This window comes from Beta vulgaris, chromosome 3 (genome assembly GCF_026745355.1).
Source record: "Beta vulgaris subsp. vulgaris cultivar EL10 chromosome 3, EL10.2, whole genome shotgun sequence".
NCBI lineage: Eukaryota > Viridiplantae > Streptophyta > Magnoliopsida > Caryophyllales > Amaranthaceae > Beta > Beta vulgaris.
The window spans coordinates 32,963,172-32,987,072 of NC_079204.1; the positions used below are offsets into that span (position 1 = coordinate 32,963,172).

Here is a 23,901-nt window from a genome sequence, read left to right on the forward strand (position 1 = left end):
TTTACTAAAAACCAACTTTATTAGAACTCACTAAATAAAAAAACAAGTGTTTGTATCTTAAACACACCAACTTAAATAAACCACAAACTGAAATAAAGATGTTCCTACGAAAACAGAACTTAAACTATGCTAGGTATATAAGTAGTCTCTTCATTCCAGATTCCCAATGAAATGCATCTGCGAACCTGTAATGTCAATGCAATACTGACTCTGCTCTCCAGAAGGATCATCACAGGATCAATAGGCAAAGCCATGATCACACACACAAACAAGCACGTAATTAGCAAAGCTGAGTACTACATATCAGACATAAGCTAGTAATCCTAAACATGATACTACAAAAATAACATGCAGGAATAAATAATAACATAAGTATATAATAATCTGCAGACAACTTTTACTGAACTAAACTTAAACTAACTTTTTATCACTTAAATAGAATAGTTATTGGGACGAGTTGTCTTGCCTACTAATGTGAAATGCGGGCGCGACTCCGCATTTCAGAGTGACCTGCGATATCGAGGAACCTTTGAAATAAAGAGGGATGGTGATCAATCCATTCCTAGAAATGCTATGGCACACTCACCATAACCCCAACCCTTATGTCCAACTCTAGACGTGCACCAGTCTAAAGTCTATAACTTATTCTCGTTGCACTTTACATTAATTACATTTTAATACTTGTGTTGACACCAACAAGCAGGTAACACATAATTAATAACCAAACAGCCATAACAGAGTTTCTTTTTATCTTTGGATTAACAAGTGATCACAACTTATCAATCAAGACTCCTTTAACTTCCTTTTTATACTTTACTAACTTACTTGTTGAACCTAGCCAACAATAAACTTTACCTTTATATAGGTATAACTTGTAACTTACCAAATAAGGTCCACAGTTCTTATAAGATAGTAAATAATACTCAAAGATTACATGTAATACATGATTCACTTTAACTTATATTAATTCACTCACGAATTAATAAATAAACTAACTCAACATGCTTGCATCAAACATTCCATACAAACATTTATAACCTGATAATATAATCACTTCCAAATCACATGTTGCACAGGGCACATAACATGTAAAATAAATTCCAGCATCCACATATATGAACAAACAAGTTCCTATACATGATACTAATATTAAAATACTCTTAGAGCATACTTCTATATCACATAGCACGTAAAAAAAGTACGTACCTTGAATACACTAGCCTGTAGGCCACTTTTAAGTCGTTAAAAGTCTCCTACAACGTAATCTCCGCCTAGAAAATAACGTAATGAAAATTAATAACTTGAACTAAAAATTCCAGAAGCTTTAAAACGATTAAAACCCCATGAAACACATTTTAAAAATCGTTTTTAAGTACCATACTTACGTTATTTTTAATTCCTAGTATAGTATAACTATTCTAGCAATTAAAAATCCTTAAAACACCATAAAATCATTCTTTTATGAAATTACAGCACTTATAAAATTTAATAACCATCCTTAAAACATATAAAACATATTTAAAATTACGTACTACATAAATTTCATGATTTATAATATATATATTTAGTTTTTAGCAATTAAAACCCTAGAAACTATTATTTTCACGATTAAAACTAAAAATAAACTTAACATAATAAATCTGAAATTTATTATATTAATAAACATGATGACCGAAATTGTTTGTATAAATAAAACAGTAATTTAATTCACAAACATGCTAAATAATAATAAAATAACAAAAACTAGTATTTTAATGAAATCTTAGAGAGGAAGAAAGAAAACAACCACAACAATGGAGGAAAAAGGGGTGCCGGACAACAGTGGCAGCAAGGAGTAACCGGCGGCAGCAAGATTTCAGCTCTTGAAAAGATTTGTGACGTTTCTTGTTGAACAAGAAACGTTACTTGAAGAAGAAGAAACGAACTTTTGGGAGAAAACTGAAGAACGACGCACAACCAAGAGGAGAGAGAAAAAGTCGAGTAGAAGAGAGAGAGAATGACGTGAAACTTGGAAAAGTAATGTGTAGGGTGAAAATATTTTGGGTTTCTAGGATATTTATATAAAGGCTTTTACTTGTGGGCTTAGGAAAAGAGATTTTAATTAATGAAACTTGATGACTAATAAGATGGGCTATTTAAGACTTTAGTCATCAAATGACTCTTTCCCTTTTTATCACTTTTGGGCTTTCGATTCCATTAAACTTCCTTTTCAATATACTTTTGAATATTTAAAACTTTTATTAAAACATGCTTAATTAAAATATTTCTAATTTTATTAAGCTATGAAAAATAATTTCACTTGACTTTTAAAATAGTCAACCCTATTTAAAAGTCAAACCATTTTCCAAACTCATTTGGATTTAAATATAACTACATAAATACTTAAATATATTTATAAAAATTCTTTAAAATTGTGGGGGAGTACAAGTGTTCAATCAAATAATTCTATTGATTGTGCTCGAGTGTGTTCTTTAAAGATTCAACCAAGAAACCATCAAGAACTCATCTTTATTCAGGTTGCTTGGATTTTTGAAAACTTAACCATAGTGTTGATTCACATCCACATCAAATTGGTATTAGAGCATGAAGAAAGATGGGTGGGGGAAGAGTGCTTAATTTTGTTCTAGATTCACCTAGAATTTGGTGCGTTTTGTCCTGTGTGGTTCTCCTACTAGAGAATGCAGTATTCAAGAGTTTCTTAATCCTAAATTGGACTACTCTTATTCTATTTTTCTTTCCTAAAATTTCACGAAATTTGAAGATTGTTTGATAGAGATTTGAGACAGTTCTTGTTCGTTGTGTTAGTTTTCTCTGAAATCCGATATATGTGACTTCTTTTGGCTTCTGTGTAGGTCGAATTTTTGAGTGATTCAAATTGGAGGGGTCTTAGAAAACCTGAAAATGTTGTTTTGTGAATTTTCTTAGAGTTTCATCACAAAGTGACAGAGTTGTGAACTAGTTACGTAAGGGGTTGTGCACGAGAGATTTTCCGATTTTGAGCAACTAATTGGAGTTCGAAACATTAAAGGAGTATAAATCCTTAGGGCTATTAGGAAATTGAGTATTCAGGTTGGAGAGCTGAAATAGGTAACCAGTGGACATAAGACTAGGCTTGCACTCATGAGTATAGTGATGAAGATGAGAAATAGAGAAGGTCTTTGACAAAATTAATGGAGACTCAGATCCTGAGAATTTTCTTGAGTGTATTCGACATATAGAGAAGGTATTTGACTATAAAGCGTATGATGATCAAAAAATAAGGTACAAACTTGCTACTATGAAGTTAACAAGCATGATTTTTATGGCTGGAGAGCCTCAAGGCTCAAAGGAGACGAGATGGGAAGGATCCTATAGACACTTATGAGCTATACCGATACATAAACTCACCTCTTTGATGCAAGAATTTAAGTGTGGATGAGTACACGAGGAAGTTTGATGGATTATGCTTGATTTCTGATACAAGAGAGAGCCGTTGAAGATTGCAAGATACATTAGGGGATTAGCGAAGCATATAACAAACCAAGTTGATGTAGCTCATTATGACCTTTAAAGATGTGTGTAAACTAGAATTGAAGTTCGAAAGTAGGGGTAAGGAGCATCAAAAACCTGACTTTGATGCAGGCGTATTTAAGGCTGGTTCGAAAAATTCTTACAAGGGAATTTTTTTCCAGAACACTTACAAAACCACTTCTTCCACGTTTGGAGGAGGGAGAAGGTTCAAGTTCTCAAACCAAGGAGGACAAAAAGGGAGAAAAACAGAAAGTGTTTGTGCCTAAAGAAGAGTTTGATAGTATATAGAGATGCTTGAAGTGTCAAGCTAAGGGACATATTGCGAGTGAATGTCCAACTAAGACAGTTCTTACATCAAGGCAGTATGAAGAGATAGTGGAGGAGGAGGGTTTGTATGAGTTCATCCCAGAGGAGATGAATGAAGAGGAGGAAGAAGAATATGCTTTTGCAGAGGATGAGAGTAGGATTCTTGGCGTGGTGAGAACAATTCTACAGAATGAGAGTGCTCCTAATGTGGAATAAGGGGAGAATTTATTCCGCATAAGGTGCAAGAGTGGAGACCATGCGTGCAATGTCATTGTGGATAGTGGATTATGCACTTATGTAGCCTCATCAGACATGGTACCTAAACTGAAAACCGTACACCTTATAAACTCAATTAGCTTGATGATAGTGTCGATATTAGGGTTAAGAAGAAAGCACTTGTAGCTTTCTAAACTGGGAGTTATGTGGATGAACTATGGTGTGATGTAGTGTCTATGAGTGTGTCTTACTTATTTTTAGGGAGACCATGTCATTTTGATAGAAAGGTGGGCCATGAGGGAGATACTAATGTCGATACTGCGATGAGCCATAGCAAAAAGATTAAGTTACATCCTATACTTCCACAAATCACGCCTAAGAAGCAAGAGAAGTCTAAGAGTAGTATGTTCTTGCCTGTAAGAAAGATGTAGAAAGAGATTGAGGAAGAGGTAGTAAGGTATGCCTTATTGATTCGTCAGTCACAAACTCTAATCTCAAAACCCATATCCACACCTATACAAGAACTTATGGAGGAATTTGGGGACGTCTTTCATGAGGAGTTACACAAAGGTTTAACTCCAATGAGGGGCATTGAACATGCAATTGATTTGATTCTTGGAGCCCTATTACCTAACACACCTGCTTATAGGTATGAGTCCATGTGCAGTGCCTGCTTTACTTGTGTCGAAGAAGGATGAAACTTGGAGGATGCGTATAGATAGCATAATACTAAATAACATAATTATCTAAGTATAGGTTTCCTATGCCACGACTTGAATATATATCGGATGAGTTACATGAAGCCACAAATTTCTCCAATTTGAGGAGTGGTTATCATCAAATAAGGGCAAGGAAAGGAGATGAATGGACGTCTGCTTTCAAGACCATGCAAGGCCTCTAGAGTGGATGGTTATCCCTTTTGGCCTTTGCAATGATCCTAGTTCATTCATGTGCCTAATGAATGAGGTATTATGCCTAACTTAATGTTATAGTTGTTTATAGTAAGACTCAATATGAGTATCTTTTATGTTTGAGAAACTTGTTTGAGGAACTAGAAATAGTATGACAAACTTCAAAAATGTATGTTTATATCTGATATCATTACTTTCTTGGCTATATTGTTGTTGGAAATGGGGTTAGAGTTGATCCTGAAAAGGTAGATGCCATATCTACTTGGGTGGTTCCAAAGAATGTTCATGAGGTTCGAAGCTTTCATGGATTGGCTTCATTCTCTAGGAGATTCATTCAAAATTTCTCCTCTATAATGGCACGAATCATTGACTTAATGAAGAAAGGAGAATTTGTGTCGACTAAGGGTGCTCAAAGATATTTTAAAGAACCGAAGTCCTTGCTGTATAGTGCTCATGTTCTTGCTTTGCCTAACTTTGATAAGTTATTTGAGGTAGAGTGTGATGCTAGTAGAGTGCGGATATATATGTGCGGTTATAATCAGCAAGAAAAGAGGCCAGCTACATTTTTTAGTGAGAAGTTAAGTGGTCTAAATCCTTACTATTCTAATTAAGATTGAGAATCCTGTGCTATTGGTTGAGCTCTCGATCATTGGTCTCATTATTTGCAACATAAGCCTTTTATTCTCCATTCTGATCATGATGTTTTGGAGTATACTCATGGGGAAAAAACCTTAACCATAAACATGCTAAGTGGGTGGAGTTCCTTCAATCTTTTAGTTTTTCTTGTATAAAGATGGCAAGAGCAATGTGGTAGCAGATGCGTTGTCTAGGAGGAGCTATTTTTTAGCTACAGTTGATGCTAGGGTACTTGGGTTTGAACCTGGCAAGGCTTCATACAAAGATTATCCGGTGTTTGCTAAGGAGTTAGAGAAGCATAACCATGATTATTCTGTCCAAAAGGGGTTTTTGTTCAAATGTAATAATTTATGCATTACTAGTTGTGGCGTAAGGGAGATACTAGTGAAAGAGGTGCATAGCGGAGGGTTAACTTGTCATTTTAGTGCTCATAAACTGTCGATATCTTAAGCGAGCATTTCTATTGGTTGTGTATGATCAAGGATGTTCAAGTGGCGGTTTCTAGGTGTGCTAGTTGTCAAAGAGCCAAGACTATCCTTCGTAAGGGTTTGTACAAAAATTTTCCGGTTCGAAACATACCTTGGTAGAGTGTAAGTATGGATTTAATAATGGGGTTGCCTAAAAATCAAAGAGGAAAGGATCTATTATGGTTGTGGTTGATCGTTTATAAAAAATATCACGTTGTTTCTATGCATAAAACTAATGATGCACAACATGTAGTTGACTTGAACTTTATAGAGATTGTGAGGTTGCATGGTGTTCCTAGGAATATAGTCTCAGATAGAGATTCCAAGATCTTGAGACACTTTTGGGAATCTCTTTGGAAGCATGTTGGTACAAAGTTACTTTTTAGCACTTCTCATCATCCTCAAACAAATGGGCAAATAAACTTCTCATCGTCCTCAAACAGATGAGCAAACGGAGGTGACTAATATATAGGACTTTGGGACTTTGTTATGTGGATTGGTAAATAAGACTCAAAGGAGTGGGATGTGAAGCTGTATCATGCTGAATTTGGCTACAAAAGATCACATTCTATAATAACTATTTGTTCTTCATTCGAGGTAGTTTATGGTATAAATCCTTTTGTGCCTATTGATTAGTTGCCTTTTCCTAGAGGTGATCTTGTTCATGTGGATTCAAAGAAGAAACTTGAAGTTTTCAAAAGATATGTGATTAAGTGAAAGCTAAAATTGAGAAGATAAATCAACAATACAAGGAAAGAGCTAATAAGCATTGCAAGAAAGCCGTGTTTAAACCTAGTGATTCGGTATGGGTTGATCTAAGGAAGGAAAGGTTATCAGGCAAAAGAAAAGATAAGTTGATACCTAGGGCAGATGGTCCATTCAAGGTGTTAGAACTTTTTGGTGATAGTGCATACAAGGTTGAGTTACCGGATGATTTTGGATGGGTCAGTACTACATTCAACATTGATGATCTTTCTCCTTACTATGATGATGAGAATTTGAGGGCAAATTCTTTTGAAGAGAGGGATATGATATGAATTCAAAGGCCTTAATACTACACAAAGAACCAATTACCTCGGTGTTGGATACTTTATGGTTCAACTATTTTGCTTCTAAATCAAGAGTTTATCACTTGGGTTACGTGGATTGAGTTCGACCATGCTTGAGAGATAAATGTTTAGAAAACATTGTTGGTTCTGTTAGGAATGAAGGTGGCTTGAGACGTTCCTAGTGCATATAGGAATGTAGGTAGCATTTCATTTCATAGATTTGGCTCACAAGTTTTTTTTACTATTGCACTTGGAATAACTTTTTCTTGTTTTGAGCATCTTAGGACTCTTTTATAATATCTTGTTATTTTTTATTATATTTCAGGGTTCTACTGTTAGTGTGACTTAGAAATAGTAGGAGTTACTTTGAAGTGTTTATAGACAAGGTTATATTTTGTTTCATAATTAGTTGAATTTCATAATTTTCTTCAATTATATTTATTGGTGAGTTAAATACTTACAAACTACTAAATTGAATTCAAGAGTGAATTGAGTTTAGTGATGAATTAGTTAAGTTAAGAATGACTTAAATTAAATCAAGACCGTGTTTGAGTGTTCAATCAAATAATGGTATAAATTATGTTGGAGTGTGTTATTTAAAGATTCAATGAAGAAACCATCAAGAACTCATCTTTCTTTCATAAATCTTGAGTTTTTGAAAATTTAAACAAAGTATGAATTCACGTCCACAATTCTCCTAGAGCCTGTTAGGAAGCGTCGGAGGAGATTACAAGAAAGCCTCGTTGACTACCCCATTATCATAAGATCGATTTATTTTCAAGGATCTTCGACTTTAGAACATAATTTTTTTTAAGTCGTTCCGTGTTTTTTGTTTTTTCATTTTTGATATATTCAAGACGAATTACCTCTTATGGCTTATGGGATGGGGGGGTTACGTTTCATCCATGTTATGATTGTAAGACACTCATATAGTATATCTTTTCATTTTCGCTTACAATTTGATATAGGTCTATCGTCGAAGTGAGTTTTTCCAGATATGATGTTGATGCTTCTCAAGTTATTGAGGTTGAGGAAAACTATCCATGTGTTATGCTCATTGTTTCAGTCCTTATTGTAGTGGATAACTACTCTCTTTAATTTGCCCCAATTCTCACATAGTATTCAAGGAGTGATTTTGCTAGCTACTAGTCTTAACATGAATGGGTGGGGAAAAATAACCTTCTCTTTAATTATTTATGAAGAGGAGGGGTGGCAAGAGTGACAATGAAGGTTGAGGGACCATTTTATTGGTTGGAGGTTGTTGTAATAGCTTCAGTGGTGGCGTTAAGTAATGGATGGTGAGTTGGCTTTTGTTGAATTAGTGGTGAGAAAAACATGAGACAAAAAAATGCCTATTACCTTAAAAAGATGTATAATCGAAATTGTCTGGGAAATAATTTAATTAGAATTGAAAATATCCAAACGTCTAGATTGAAACTATTCCTAATAATTTCTCCTTTTTTTCTTCATATAATTACCTTCTACAACCTAACATTACATTTATATGCCATTATACAATATAATGTCTATCCAACACTACACTAAACTAATCGTCGACCAATGCACACCCCTATCTAATGGTCTATTATATCCAAACAATTGCACCCAAACAGATCAGTGACTTGCTATAAAAAATCAGAAATGCAACTATAAAATTAAATTAAAAACTTAATACACTTTATCACACAACACCTAAAGTGAATATTAAAAACCAAATATAATTACAAATGTTAATCAACAACAAAAATTGAAATCAAAGTTGATTTCTCCACTTTCACCTTCACATCACTAAATAAACAACTTTAATTAATAATATCCTAAGTTATTTATTAATAAAAAAATGATTGAAATACTATTTTGTCTATCACAAGGACTTTCATCACAAATAATTTTACATACTCTTAAGATAATCAACGTAAATTTCAGGTACACACACACACACGTAAATTTCAGGTAGACACACACACACACACACACACACACACACACACACACACACACACACACACACACACACACACAAGGGAGGAGGTGTGGTGTCCTCTTTTGAAGTAACTAAAATACCCTTAATGATCTAATTAATGGAATGAAAAAAATTACAAAGCAAATCATTTATAAATTCCCATTCCAACTTGCCATTTAAAACAAGTTTAAAATGGTATATGCATCAAATACTTCAATCAAAAATTAAATAGACAAAATATTTATACCTTATGAAAAAAGATGGCATACATAACGTGCACATGAAAAGTCTGAACATTCACTACCTTTGATACTCTTTAATTCAATTAAACCAACTCATTATTTTTGTTCTTTCTGTTCAATATTCATTCACAAAAAATTAATGTTAACAATCACTCACAACCTTTTGATTTTTTTACATTAGCGAATTAATATATCTAAATTTATCTAACTTTTGAATTTTTCACATTTAAGTTTAATCATAAATAAAGTACGAATGGAGTATCTAATAAACTAACAAATTTTGAAATTAACGCACGCATCGCGTGCATATGAAGGCTAGTATATATAGGGTTAAGATCCGTTGAAAACAGATCATAGTTTGAAAACTGAAAACAAGTGTAACTTTTACTACTTTTAAGATAACTTTATATACTTTAGGTTTAACTTCTGCCTAGTTTAGGGTAACTTTATTATATTAAGGATAACTTTATATATTTCAAGCGCAACTTTATATATTATAAGGGTAACTTTTAGTACGTTTAGAATAACTTTATTATGTCATAATAATTAATTTTCATCTTTCTAGGGTAACTTTGAGTATTATAAGGATAACTTTGAGTATTATAAGAGTAACTTTAACTAATAGTATTACAGTAACTTTTAAGTCTTGATATCCCCACCTTCTTCTTCAACCTTCTTTTTATCCCTCACTCTCATAATAAATAATCAGGATACCAAAAATCAAGAATAAAACCTCTGCAAATTAGAAACAGCAGCACTACTTAAAGAATAGCTAATTTTCTCGATTAATTTGTGAAAACATATCGATTTCATTAAAATAAGTAAAAATCAAAAAATAAAACAAGAATCAAACCTCTGCAAATTGAAAAGGAAGCCGAGAAAACCTAATACGAACAATCAATCAGACACAATAATAACTGAATAAATTCGCAAATGACTAAGAGCGAGAGAGAGAAAAAGAGGAGAGAGAAAGCGTACGAGAAAGAGATCGAGAAGAACGTGAGGAGGAAGAGGAGAAAGATCAGAAAAAGAAAACAGATGAAGAAGAGCAGTGTGATTGTGAGGGAGCTCGTTGCTATGGCGGTGTTCTTCGTTTTCGCCACTCGTTTATTCAACCCGCAACCCACAAGTTTTCTAGGGTTCGAATTCAAGCATTAGAATACATTAATTCATTCGAAATGACATATTTTGCCTTTGAATTATGTATACCTACCATGAATTTGCTTAAGTTCCTAGAAATCAAATGGTGAGAGGAGAGAGAAAATCAAAATTCTCCATTGTTGTATGATGAATTTGTGGTTCGGAGAAAGAAAGGGAATTGCAAAAGTTGGGTCATGGTTTTGTGCATGATAGTATTGGCACACAATAATTCCCAGCCGCATGATCATCTAATTAAGTTATTCAATGACCTAGATCTTCTGTCTTCTGTTTTCTGCTTTCAGTTTTCAGCTTTATGGGTGTTTTCACAAGATCTCATTCCTATCTATCTATATATATATATATATATATATATATATATATATATATATGGTTGGATCAAGTGATCTCTATGTGAGAAAACTTTTTTATGTGAGAATAAATCTCACCCGTAGGTTTAGGCTTAATTAAGTGGCTCACGATTTTTCAAACAATAGAAACTAAACTAATTTTCGCTCTCCTCAAAAACAATCGGCTCAAGCAACTTTTTTCCTCTCTCTCTCACGCATTCATCTCTCTCACTCACATTCATCTCTCTCCTCCTAGAAACCTGATTCAAGAACTAACTAATTCCATCTAAAAGGAAAAGAAAATACTAATTAACCGAATAATAATTAACCTAAAATTAAAGAGATTACCAAGAGAATCAAGAAAACGACATTGAGCAACTAACCCTGCAAAACTTTAAGAAAATATCATATTGATCATGTGTTATATCATAATAACCCATATATCACATGTTTAAAGAAATTAGTCAAAAAAAAATTAATATATACTATTTCCATATCATGGTGACCCTATGCTATATCATAGTAACCAACACACTTTCTAGAAAAAATAGTGTAAAATTTGCAAGTAATCGAACTAAAACTTTGAAGAACTAAAACTCCATGAACGATGATACAGAAGAGAGAGAAAAATAAGATATATAAAACTTTTTTTTTAAAAAAAAAGCGTGAAAAGAGTGGAGAAGAAAGGGATAAGGGTCAAACTTAATTATGAAAATGCTATTATTCATAAGTGTATTTAGAATAGTTAAATTAGATTAGATCGAAAATATATATATGGTATGTGGACCACTAAATCTGGACGAACACCCGCTTGCCCCGATCAGGGCCGATCATGCCGATGACTACTCGTCTCTTGCATCTATAAAATATTTTTTAAAATCGTGACCGTTTTTTTCTTCATAAATTACATGTAGTGACATCGAGTCCACCTCAAATTTTATGTGAACCAGGTCCGTAGAAGTCATATACGTTCTATAATTGTTTACGCAAGAAAACGAAGAGTACTAAAAGCTTCGAACCTTGAACTGTCTTTATTTCGAAACCTAAACAAAAATTAAAGCAAAACCAAAATTTGGACCAGCGCAGGAGACACTTTGAGACCGAAGCAAATTTGTCCAGGGAATAGATAAACCAAATACAACAGATAACTGGCAAAACCTTGCTGGAGATTATCTATCGCTTAACCTCATGGATTTCTCTCGTTGAGTCTAGCAGCTGCTGCTACGGACGCCGCCACACCACCAGGCTGGGTTGCTACATCTGGATTGTTCCTTAGCTCAGCGCTAACTACTCCCTCCGCATCCTGCCTTGTCGCTTCCTTATCAGCAGGCAATTTCATGGTTGCATTCTGTTCCATCAAGGAAGATAGGTAAATAATAATGCTTAAGAAAGTAACTGACGTAGCTAAGTAGCCAAGGCCATGTTCTTTTATCCTTACCAGAATAAGATCAAACTAGCTAGGATACCATCATTATTATGATACCGGATCGGATAGATCTCTAGTACGACTACCTAAAACCTAATGTTAGTACTACCATGATACCAGACCTTGTTTACTTTAAACCTAATGTTTACAATTATGAAAATTACATATTTGTGAAACAAAAATTGAGAAGATCTATAACTTGAAAACTGAATGAAACTAGCGACCAAATAAAAATATACATAAAGAAGATACCGTTAAAATGTCACCAAGCTTAATTTTATCCTCTTCAAGAGTAGTTTGGGCATTCATAGAAGCAGCGGACTGAGCAGCAGCAGCAACACCACCGGGAACTATCCCAGTGTTACCAGTGGCCCTGACCTCAGCTGCCTGTACTGCTGCTGCATCGCTTTGGTCGACGGGTTTGTCACCTGCTGTTGCTGCAACAGCTTCTAGAGCTTCGCCTATGGTTACCTTGCCAGTTGCTCCTGTTCCACCAATTCCTCTTTGTTTGCGAGTCCCATTTTCACCTTGCCTCACTGGCCTAGGTTGTATAGTCTGACCTACAACCTACACAGAGTGCACCAGCGAATTAGCACCAACTTTGAAAGCATATAGCGTTTTTTTAGGAAAAATTGATGATAGAGGTCTCAACTTTGGGTGATAATTTTTAAAAGGTCTGAACTAATGATTAACCTGTGTAGGTCTTAACTTTATGGGGTATTAACTTTTAGCGGACCTTAGTGACTTGAAACTGGCTTGATAGGTCATAACTTGTAAAGCATGGATCACACCAGAAGGGTTAATTGAGGGAGGGAAGTAGAAACTAGGTGAGATTTTAAAAAAATATCGTTAGTTTTAATTCACTGAGGCCTGCTAAAAGTTAAGACCCCCTAAAGTTGGGACCTACACAGGTTAATCAGTAGTTCAAACCTTTTAAAAATTATCGCTCAAAGTTTAGACCTTTATTGTCAATTTTTCTTTTTTTTTAAGACAAAAAATTAAATAGCCAATAAAATAGTGCAATGTGGCAATTTTAGTTGGTTTAGCTTGTCAATCTAGGTTGAAAACCACTGGGGAAGAAACCCAAAGTCGGGACCGGTCACATTCATTCAAGTTTCAGACCTTTCAAGAAAGACCGACCATGGTTTAGACAAATTTTTTTCTAGTAAACTATCGTGTACTGAAAAATAGACGTTACCTAAGCACTGAGCACTAATTCTAGTATCCCCCATGAAAATTGGCATTGACTATATGTAGAAAACACTTCAATTTAGGTACCATATCATGGTGTTATAAGAATCCTGTAATAATATTTTAATTGCTAAAATGATTAGTAATGTTTGAGATGTACTTGAAATAAATTTCAGTTAGTTAAAATAATCAAACACGTGATTGAAATTTCAGAACATCTTCAGAAAATTTTGATCCCTAATGTCCCAACATAGTTCATCTAACTTAAACAGTTAATCTTTCCAAACATAGCCATTATATAAAACTTAATTGCAGCCCTTAACAATTTCAACTACTATATTTGTATTTAAAGCTACGTATAAACTTCAGCTTTAAGTTAGTGTTGTCAAACATAATCATTATATAAAACTAATCACAAAGTTTAGACTTTTAGTTCGTCTATACGCTCATTACACCTGGAGGATCGGAGCAAACAAATTGGTGTTCCTTCTGTATATAATTCAAATCGCAAATCTGCCTTACTTACACTTGAATATACTCGCAAATAAGATTATTTCATTGCAAGAATAGATTGGAGCTCCTGTTTTAAAGAAATAAAAAAGATGGGTAACATAAATGTACCCTTAATGGAAAAATCAACCTTACGAGGCAAAAATGAATTAGTTAATGATAGTTTTTAAAAAATAAAATACAAATAATATTATTATTAACTAAAGCTTTTTTTTTTTAACAAAAGTAGAATTATTGTAGTAGATGTGAATTCTATCAAAAGTGATAATTTTGCAATAGAACAAAAAGTTGAAGCATATGGAAGCTCATATGAGTAAGGAATATCTGTTACGACACAGAATCGGCAAAACAGCAAAAAGATTATGTATTACTCGAACCTGTCCACCAACAGACTCGGTAATAACACAAGCACCAGGAACATCAGTCTCTGTGACAGTGACGCCCTGTCGAGCAGCCGGATCGGATACACCGATGTGGCTAACAAAACCAGCCCTCTCATTGACCGTAGCAGCTGCCTGCATAGTAGCAGCAGGACCACCCTTCTGGGTCTGCCCGAACACCGCGTTCTCGGCGGTCTGCATCATGGCAGCATCTCTTGGTGCTACTGGCTTTGACGCCAGCTCTCCTGCTACCGGGAAAACATCACCGTATCTGACGGGCTGCGCTGGTTGGCCTTGTTGTCGTTGTTGCTGCTGCTCTTGATCTCTTCGTTGCTGTTCTTGTAGCTCATCACCTCTTTGAGGTTGTTGCTGGCTCATTTTGCTAAACAAAATATCACAACTGTATCTTATTTCACCGCTTGCTAGTTTTGGATAATATGGTGGCGCACACATAGTGGGTGGTTTTAACTTTTTCATTATATATAGAATGATTTGGAAGGTGCTGAATATAGAGATTAGAGAGACCTTTGGGTGGAAGTGGTAGATGCTGCCACATTGTATTTCCAGGTTCAATTTGGCAGTAACATAGCTTGTGCAGCTGGCGATATAGGTGACACGTGGCCTCCCCCCCCTAATGTTAACGGGAAATATTTTTTTTAGAAGTGATTTATATTTGAGAAAGTTAATATACAAAGATTTTTTTGACAATAGTAAATACAAATTTTTTACCGTCTTTTCGTTAATTATACTTTAAAATTTTATAAGTATAAATAACGAATTTACAACATACATATACCTCATACAAATTATTTGAGTCATAGTATAAGCTGATGTTTAGAAGCATGTATCTCATCAAGACGCATTTATCTCCTCCTGATTGCTCTACACCAAATCTAAAAATATATATTAGAATCGGAAAAAATACTAAATATAATTATAAAATGTGTATCAAATATAAAACCATAAGAGTTTTACCCGCATAGTTATCCAAGACAATTTAGTTCCTTTATTGGATCCTTCAAGGCGCTTGAATTTTGTATACTACTATAAACATTTGTAACAATTAATTACTATAAACATTTATAAATTATTTAAAATATCATAAAATACATGTAAACTTATTAACATGTATATGTAACAATTATTAACTTACGTATTCAGCGGTATCTTGATAGCTAAGGATCTATCTCTCCGAAACAAATCAAATATATATCACTTTCTTAGATAGACAAATGACAAGATGAATTCAATGTTCCCTAATGCATGAAACAAAATGTGATGTTCATATATATAACTACATGTTCATAAAGATAAAACAAAGTAAAGATTAGTTTATCTAACATACTTTTGAATGTACTGACATATGATGTAACACATGTCGATTCATTTTCATTGAACTTGTCGTGTAGTTGATCACGACATCTGGTTGGTTGCGTATCATGGTCGCCGAAATCATACTTGGACACATGAAACCAATATTATTATCTCCATGCTCTTCAATCTCCTCTGCCAAGTACCTAAACTATCAAATACTTATGATTAGGAGATACAATAAAAATAAATATCAATGTTAATTAGTTTAGAGTTTGAGAAATCTCACATCCTAAATACTTGTAAAATGGATACATTAAGCCATTCTTCTGTGAGAAATTAAAAAAAATCTTGTCGCGAGAGAATGATCATTTGATCAGATCACTACCATAGTTGAAGACGGTACCCTTATAACTTGCATACTAAAAGACTCATCTGGGGTTGGTTGCAAAAATATTCGGCGCATATCTCCTTGACAATATCATCCATATCCTCTAGTGATAAGTAAATAAAAGGATCTACGTGCCTATGTGTAGACTCATCGGAGCAAGAATCAGTACCAACTAATTTTTTTTCTTCTTCTTCATCGCACCTTCTTTAAGTATATGTTTGTAATTCAATTCGACTTTTTTTAATTCATATTATATACTTCATCCGTTTCTTAATAAGTGCAACATAGAGAAAGTGGGGGAATACCCAGGAATGTAGAGAGATAAAATTGGGACCACAATAAAGTAGAGTAATTCAAGTGATGAAACAAAAAAGTTGTGGCCCCCTCTTGCTTTTTGGTGGCATATTTGTAATAATATTGAACTTTTTTTACCATTTTGAACTTGGTTACACTTATTGTGACTATTCCAAAAAAGTGAAATGTTGCACTTATTAAGAAACAGAGGTAGTATAAAATAAAGACTAATTGGTATATATAAATCAAGATTTCTTAGTATATACATCTAGATTTCTTATTATATAAATTTAAATACTAAACATAAGTTACCTGATTATCTGAGACTACAAATACCAACTCTTTCGGCCATTATGTGAATGAACCCTCAGCTTGACTGAGTTTCATGATGAATGAAGTAGGTCGTGGAACTGAAACATCTGCGTACTCCGCAAAAAAATTCATCAACACTCACTTTCACGATGGTAGGATGTGATGATGACTCCTTTTGTGGATGAACGATAACCTTCTGCTACAATGATCGGTCTCGAGATATCGCTAATGCCAAACGACATGGAACTTGACTCTTAACATAAATGAGAGCACAATATCATTCATTAAGTGTTTTAGAAGCATAATGTCATAATCTTAGAAGATATAAAATAAATATATACCTGCAAGTTCAAAAAAAGAACATTGCCCCCCGAATGATAGCTACTAGGAGCAACCGGAGTGTGAGGACTTCGGACCAGCGCATCTTCCCTTGTTTGATTTAGTACTTGAATACCTAATTGCGCCGCAAACCTTTCTTGATCTAATGCATCTATCTTCGAGTTCATCTCTTCCATCGTATGTTCTCTAACTCTTTGGCTCACTCTAGCCTCGAATGCCTGCACATTCTCATCATCCATTCCCCAACCTTTCGAGCAGTACCGCTCTGATCAGGATCTCCCGAAACAGATCTTATCCCAATGCTACGTCTAGTTGTTAACACACTACCAGGACGATCTTTCCTCTGCAGAGCACGTGATAGGCACCATCCATCTGACCTGGAACAAACTCTCCTTCATTTTCTGTCCTTTATCAACCATCCTACGTCCAATTAAAAATATTTGTATTATTTCTAGAATACGAGTAATTAGACAAGAAAATATCATAAAATATGAAGAATGCTTACACTGGACTCTTTATCTTTTGTGTTTCTTCATTAGGGAAGAAAAAATTTCCTTACTTATCTTTTTTCGATCTCACGAGAAGTCATGGTAAAGTTCGATCAGGTAAGGAGAAAATCACTAATGATGAAGAGGAGTCAACAGATGATGCTGTAGAGGATGAAGGGATATACCCTTCGCGTTTTCAAACGGGAATCATCTCCGCATATGTCTTTTGACCCAAAAAATGAGGATGCTTGTTGGTAGCCTTAGAGATTCTTGCTTTTTCACTTTTAGCCTAATATAAAAACAAGTAACTAGTCAATATTCACAAAATAAATCATTATATAATTTCATATGATTCTAACGTACATATTATATTCCTAAAACTCCTTAGAGCTACACTTTTTCACAAATGGTTCCAGATCTGTTGCGTGATGAAAGGATAGAGCACGTATGGTTGTGTATATTGTTTGGCCCCTTCCTCATTTTCGTGATCCATCTAGTAACCAATCTTGACTTGAAATATCTCCACCGCTTATCACAAGTAGTTAGGACATCCCGTCTCTTCCTCGCATCCTCTTCTATTCCAAACTTTCTATTCAATATACAAAAATGTACTAATAATACACGATTAGTATAATAAACATGATCCTAATTATATTAAAAGAATAGTTTTTTAAATACATAGGTTACTTACTTTAACATCTTCCCATAAAAGTCTTCTTTATGCCTTATGGAACATCATCCCAACTGTCATACAGGATAGACACTTTGCTTCTAATGGTTTCGCCGCAATGTGTCTTGTACGCACCAGCATACTCCCCAATCGGACATATGAATTCATCCTACTAAAGTATTCTTTGGACCTCGAGTTTATAACGTATCCCTTTTGTAAGACCTCTTCGCTTGCTCACTTTTTTCTTCCTAGCAACTCCATCAGTATTCTCGGGCTCAGAATGTAGCTGCTGATCATCAGATGCATCATGCATTATGCATTATCTCATCTTCCATCACTACACCTGAAACCAAATACATGTTAGATTCATCAATGAAGTACTACAAAATTATTTTAAGAAAACAAAATATATATAATTAACGATTATAAACAATAGTAGTTGCAATAATATTACATAAGTTACCTAATAATTAGCTTTTTCTTTGAGGATGTAAAATCCCTCATTATGGTCTCGACGAATGTAGGTTGTGTCTAGATCTTCCCTTAATGTACTTAGAATGACTACTGACGAAGAAATGATTTCATTGAATTGTGTATCGTATTCTTCTTCATCGTGTACAACATCAATTCCAAGTATTCTCCTTTTTCCTTCAATGACAACAACTTTGAATCGGCAGGGTCAACCATGTAGAATACTTATTGTGCTTGTGATGCCAATATTAAGTTATCTTCATGATGCCATAACCCGCTGAAATTGACTAATGTAAAAAAGTCATGTTCATCCTTCTTTACACTACGACGAATATCAACCCACTTGCATTGGAAGAGCGGAATCTTGAAGTCAACATAGTAAAGTTCTAATATCTCTTCAATGAACCCGTAGTCAGACTTCATTGTCTCAACAATCGTTCTACCCCTTCTACTTTTTTACTCTGATGACAAAGCCCCCATGTAACACCATTGTTTTGCATCGTAGATTTGTCATCTTGCTTCTTAGTGTAAAATGAATAACCATTGATGTCATACCCTTCATAAGAAAAGACTTGCATCTTTGACCCATATACAAACTATCTCAACGTATATGATACATCATTAGGAGTGTCAGATAATTGGTTCATAACTTGTTCTTTAAACTAATCAACGAATGACCAATTTATGCTTAATCATCAACTCACATTCATTATTCAATGGATACTGAACACTAAGCACGGTCATATGCTCATATATGTAAGAGTAAACTTGTTTCAGATTTTGTAACACAATCAATTCTGCTTTTCTTTTCAACTCTCCATCAAGACACAATATTTTTCTCCCAATGGCACCACAACCATCAAGCCTTCCTTCATGTCTAGATTTTGGCAATCCAATTGCTTGTGCACGTGCTAAATACTGACTTACATATTCATACACTTCCTCCGTAACTGTTCATTATTTTGCCCTTCAGAGTACCCATCTTCCTTTCGGAAGGCCACATATACCTCATATAAATGGGCCAACAATGTTTAATATCTCGGACAAGATGAATTATCAAACGAGGCATGATGTAAAGAACGATGGTAGGAAGTACATTTCAAATCGACACATCGTCTCTATTACATCGGCTTGCAAGTTATCTAGAGTGTTAGGATCAATCACCTTGCTAGAGATAGTTCTGAAGAAGAAACACGACTTTGTAATCGTATATCTTACTTGGGAAGGCAAAATTCCTCGTATTGCAATAGGTAAGAAATGCTGCATCAAGATATGACACTCACGAGACTTCAAACCAACGAGTTTCAAGTCCTTTAGTGAGACAAGGTTTCGAAAATTTGATGAGTATCCACCGGAAAACTTTGACCTATGCAGAGACTCCACTATTCGAAAAAAACCTTATATGTCACTTAGTAACAGATGCGGTTTTATAAAACCGCATCCAAAAATATACATTAAAAATGAGAAGGAATGTTGAGAATACAATCTGATGCGGTCCACTTGTGGACCGCATCAGATTAAATAATCTGATGCGGTTTATTTAAAAGCTGATGCGGTTTAGTGGACCGCATCAGATTTTTGTGTTATTTTTCGCTCAAAACCCATATTTGCAGCCTTTGGACCAACACTGAATTATGGCCCGCAAAAAAATGGCCCAACACAAGAACACATTGCGGATGCCCCATATACAAGAACAGAAATGACCAAGATCTCTTTCCTCCCTCATAATAACCCCAATCACGCCTCTCACCCAAACCCTAATTTTCCGCCTCTCCCCCCCCCTCTCTCTTCTCTATACTCTCTACTCCTCGTCATCCACGCCGTCTCATCTCTCCTCTTTCCTCTCAACATGAAAAGGTGCCTGCATCCCTAATTAACTAATTAATAGTGAAATGATAAACGAAGATGAACGAAGAACGAAGAAATGAAGAGCCAAAATGGGTAATGAAAAAACAAAGAACGAAATGAAGAGTAAAATGAAGAAATGAAGAGACGAAGAATCGAAGAACGAAAGTGGTTCATTTGAGTTTTGATGGGATTTTGTTTTTTTTTTCTTCGTTTTTTCGTTTTGTTTTTCCAAATTTCTTCGTTTTTTTAAGCGAGATTTTTTCCTCTTTTTACGAGATTTTTTCGTTTTGTTTTTTATTTTTTCTTCAATTTTTTCGTTTTGTTTCTGATTTTTTCGTCAATTTTTTCGTTTTTCTTTTACCATATATCTTCGATTTTTGGTTTCTTCCTTTGTTTGTTTTTTTCCTTGTTTTTTGGTTTAAGTCTCTTAATTTTTTTATCTGATTTAGTTTTTTTTTAGGTCTTAATTTTTTATCTTTTTCATTTTTATCCTCGTCATTTTCGGTTTTTTTTTTTGATTTTTTTGGTTTAAGTCTCTTAATTTTTAAATCCGATTTAGTTTTTTTAGGTCTTAATTTTTTATCTTTTTTTGTTTTTAGCCTCGTCATTTTTGCTTGTCTTTTTTTTTTGTAGTGTTGGTTTTGGATATGTATTGTAATTTTCTATACATATATACATTTGGATGGTATGTTTTTTCATTTTCTGTACACATATTTTCAGTAATTTTATATATATTTATTTTATGTGTTCATGCTGTTCCTCTGTAATTTTTTTAATTATAGTACATATATTGTTGTAATTATCGTTTTATAAGTTGAGTTTTTTGTGTGTTTATCGTACTGTATTGTTGTAGATGGATTTGTAAATATTAAATCCGATTTTTATTTTGTATAATTTTCCCTATTATTTGGACTGGATCTAAGAGGAGACGAAGCACACAAAAAATTGCTTTATACAAAGCAGAGTACTGTGCTTTGTATAAAGCGTGCTTTTGAACACCAAAAATTGACTTGCTGTTGTGGTCATTCTAAGAGATGCATCAGTATTTTGACTTGTTGATGCGAGTCATGGGGAAAACCGCATCAGATTATGATCTAATTTGATGTAGTTTTCCCCATAAACCGCATCAGATTATGGTTTTCCGATGCAGTTTTGGACCGCATCAGAATTTATTAGACAGCTGCTGCGAGCCCACCTAATGCAGATCAAAACTGCATCTGAAAGGTCAGTTTTGACCGTATAAGGTGGGGGTTTTTCCCACTAGTGCTCACAATAACTGGTTTTCTCATTCTTAGACAAAGTGTAGCAAGCTGGTGGAAGATAATAACGTTGTCCCCGCTCCTAAGGTGCTAGTTATGGTCTGTTCATTTCAGCCATGTCTTTCCCAACTTTAACTCCATCCTTTGTCTTCCCGTGCATATTCAACAATGTTCCAACAATGGCATCACAAACATGTTTTTCGGTGTGCATTAGATCAAGACAATATCTAGCTTCTAAACATTCTCAATACAAAAGGTCCCAAAACTTAGACCTTTTATTGTATAAATTCTTTGAGACATTTTTGAAGGGCTTGCCAAACATTGTTTCAATATCCTTTACCCGCTTAGAAACCTCATTTCCACATAAGGGTACATGGACTTCTCCCATCTCCACTTTTTCGTTGAACAACTTTTTCTTCTTACGAAATGAATGGTCTAAAGGAAGCCATGCACGATAATGCAAGTACACATTCTTCCCACAATGATGCAACCGCTCATCAATCATATCCTAATCACAAATAGGGCATGTATTTGGTCCTCAAACTATATACTCTGACAAATTCCCATAAGCCGGGAAATCATTAATCGTGCAAAATATCATGGCACTCAATGTGAAGTCAGATTTTGCATACGTATCGAACATCGAAACACCTTCATCCAACAACAATTTCAGATCTTGAAGGAGTGGGTCAAGATACACATCTATGTCATTTCCGGGTTTCTTAGGACCCGAAATAAGAAGTGATAGCATAATAAATTTATGCTTTATACATAACCAGGGGAGCATATTATAAATGGTCAGTAGAACCGACCAAGTGTTATGTTGGGTACCTAGTGTGCCAAATGGGTTGATCCCATGTGTACAAAGCCCAAGCCTAATATTTCGAGGTTCTTTACCAAAACTGGAAAACTTTCGGTCGATATTCATACATTACGGAGAATCGATCGGATTTCTTCCTCTCGTCTGCATGCCACCTTAATAATTTAGCATTATTTTGATCCGAAAATAAACACCTAAATCTCAGAATGATTGGAAGATACCAAAGAACCTTTGTCGGAGTTTCTTTCTTTTTGTTACCCCCTCATCATTCTCCTTTATCTTGTATCGAGACTATCCACACCTTATTCGTTTCGATACATCACACAATCATTTTGACATGCATGTATTTTCTCATATTTTACACCTAATGGACACTATAATCACTTTGCCTCATAGGTAGAGTTAGGAATTCCATTCCATTCATGTAGCAATTCTTGTAAAAATGTGAACAACTCACTTAGACTTTTATTGTCCAACTATGTATGCTTCGATTCCATATTGGACAATGTGAGGATGCCATCAAGTTTAGTGAAATTATTACACCCCGGATATATATAGGTTTGTCTGTGGCACTTAGAATACTATCATACACATGCGGACGATCGCTTCCTTTATCCTCCACATTGTGCAACATCTCATCTACCCTATCATTCTCATCATCTACCATATCATTCTCATTATCATCCTCTCCTTCAACCTCAACCTTATCATCAATGTGATCAACATACAAATCATCACAAAAGCTAATGGAGCTCATACCTTGATCATAAACTCTCCATGCCATATCCACCTTTAACTCTTAAACCCATGACGAATCAAATGATTTTTCAATTTGATCCACATCACGATACCCCCCTAGAGTTATTACAATCACAAAAAGGACAGAACACTAACTTTTACCCATTATGCAATAGATATTCTAACGCAACCCTGATAAATTCCTCAACCCCTTGTAGAAATGTCGCCGAATTTCGATTACCATACATCCAATTTCGATCCATATTCATACACTAGAGACACCAATCAAGAACACAATCGATCACATCATTCAAAGTGGCTTATTGAAGTTATGATTTTATAAGGAGTTTTCCCCGCCACTTATATGCTAAAAAGGATGTCTATGGTGCTCTTATAAGCCATTGTGTACTAACTTTCTCCATTTAGTTGTGGTTTATTATTTTATGTTGAATTGCAGGTTTTAGGGAATTATGCCCTATTTTCTATTGTTGTATGACTGCTACACTAGACTGGAGAGGTTTGATGTTGAGTCCAAAGGTCCCGAGGACACTTTTTAGGACCCTTGAGCAAAAGAAGAGCGGAAGACTTGGCACTTGGAGCTAAGAAACGAAGAAAAGTGGTTAGGGCCGATCAGATCGTGGGCCCAAGAGACACAAGCTACTTTGG

General features: G+C 34.7%; 1 protein-coding gene across 2 annotated transcripts; it reads right to left on the minus strand.

Moving 5' to 3' along the window:
- On the minus strand, positions 1-14,760 carry LOC104906677 (late embryogenesis abundant protein D-34). Of its 2 annotated transcripts, XR_008968797.1 has the most exons (5): positions 14,292-14,760; positions 12,466-12,780; positions 11,946-12,135; positions 1,207-1,271; positions 1-210 (listed from the first exon to the last, which is right to left on the minus strand). XR_008968797.1 is itself a non-coding variant. In XM_010695464.4 (3 exons), the coding sequence occupies exons 1-3, from the start codon at positions 14,745-14,747 to the stop codon at positions 11,974-11,976; spliced, it is 933 nt and encodes a 310-aa protein (XP_010693766.2). In that variant the 5' UTR covers positions 14,748-14,759; the 3' UTR covers positions 11,793-11,973. The 2 variants fall into 2 exon arrangements, 1 of the variants encoding a protein (XP_010693766.2); XM_010695464.4 differs by lacking the exons at positions 1-210; positions 1,207-1,271 and having other exon boundaries at positions 11,793-12,135; positions 14,292-14,759.
- Positions 14,761-23,901: the final 9,141 nt, after the last annotated feature.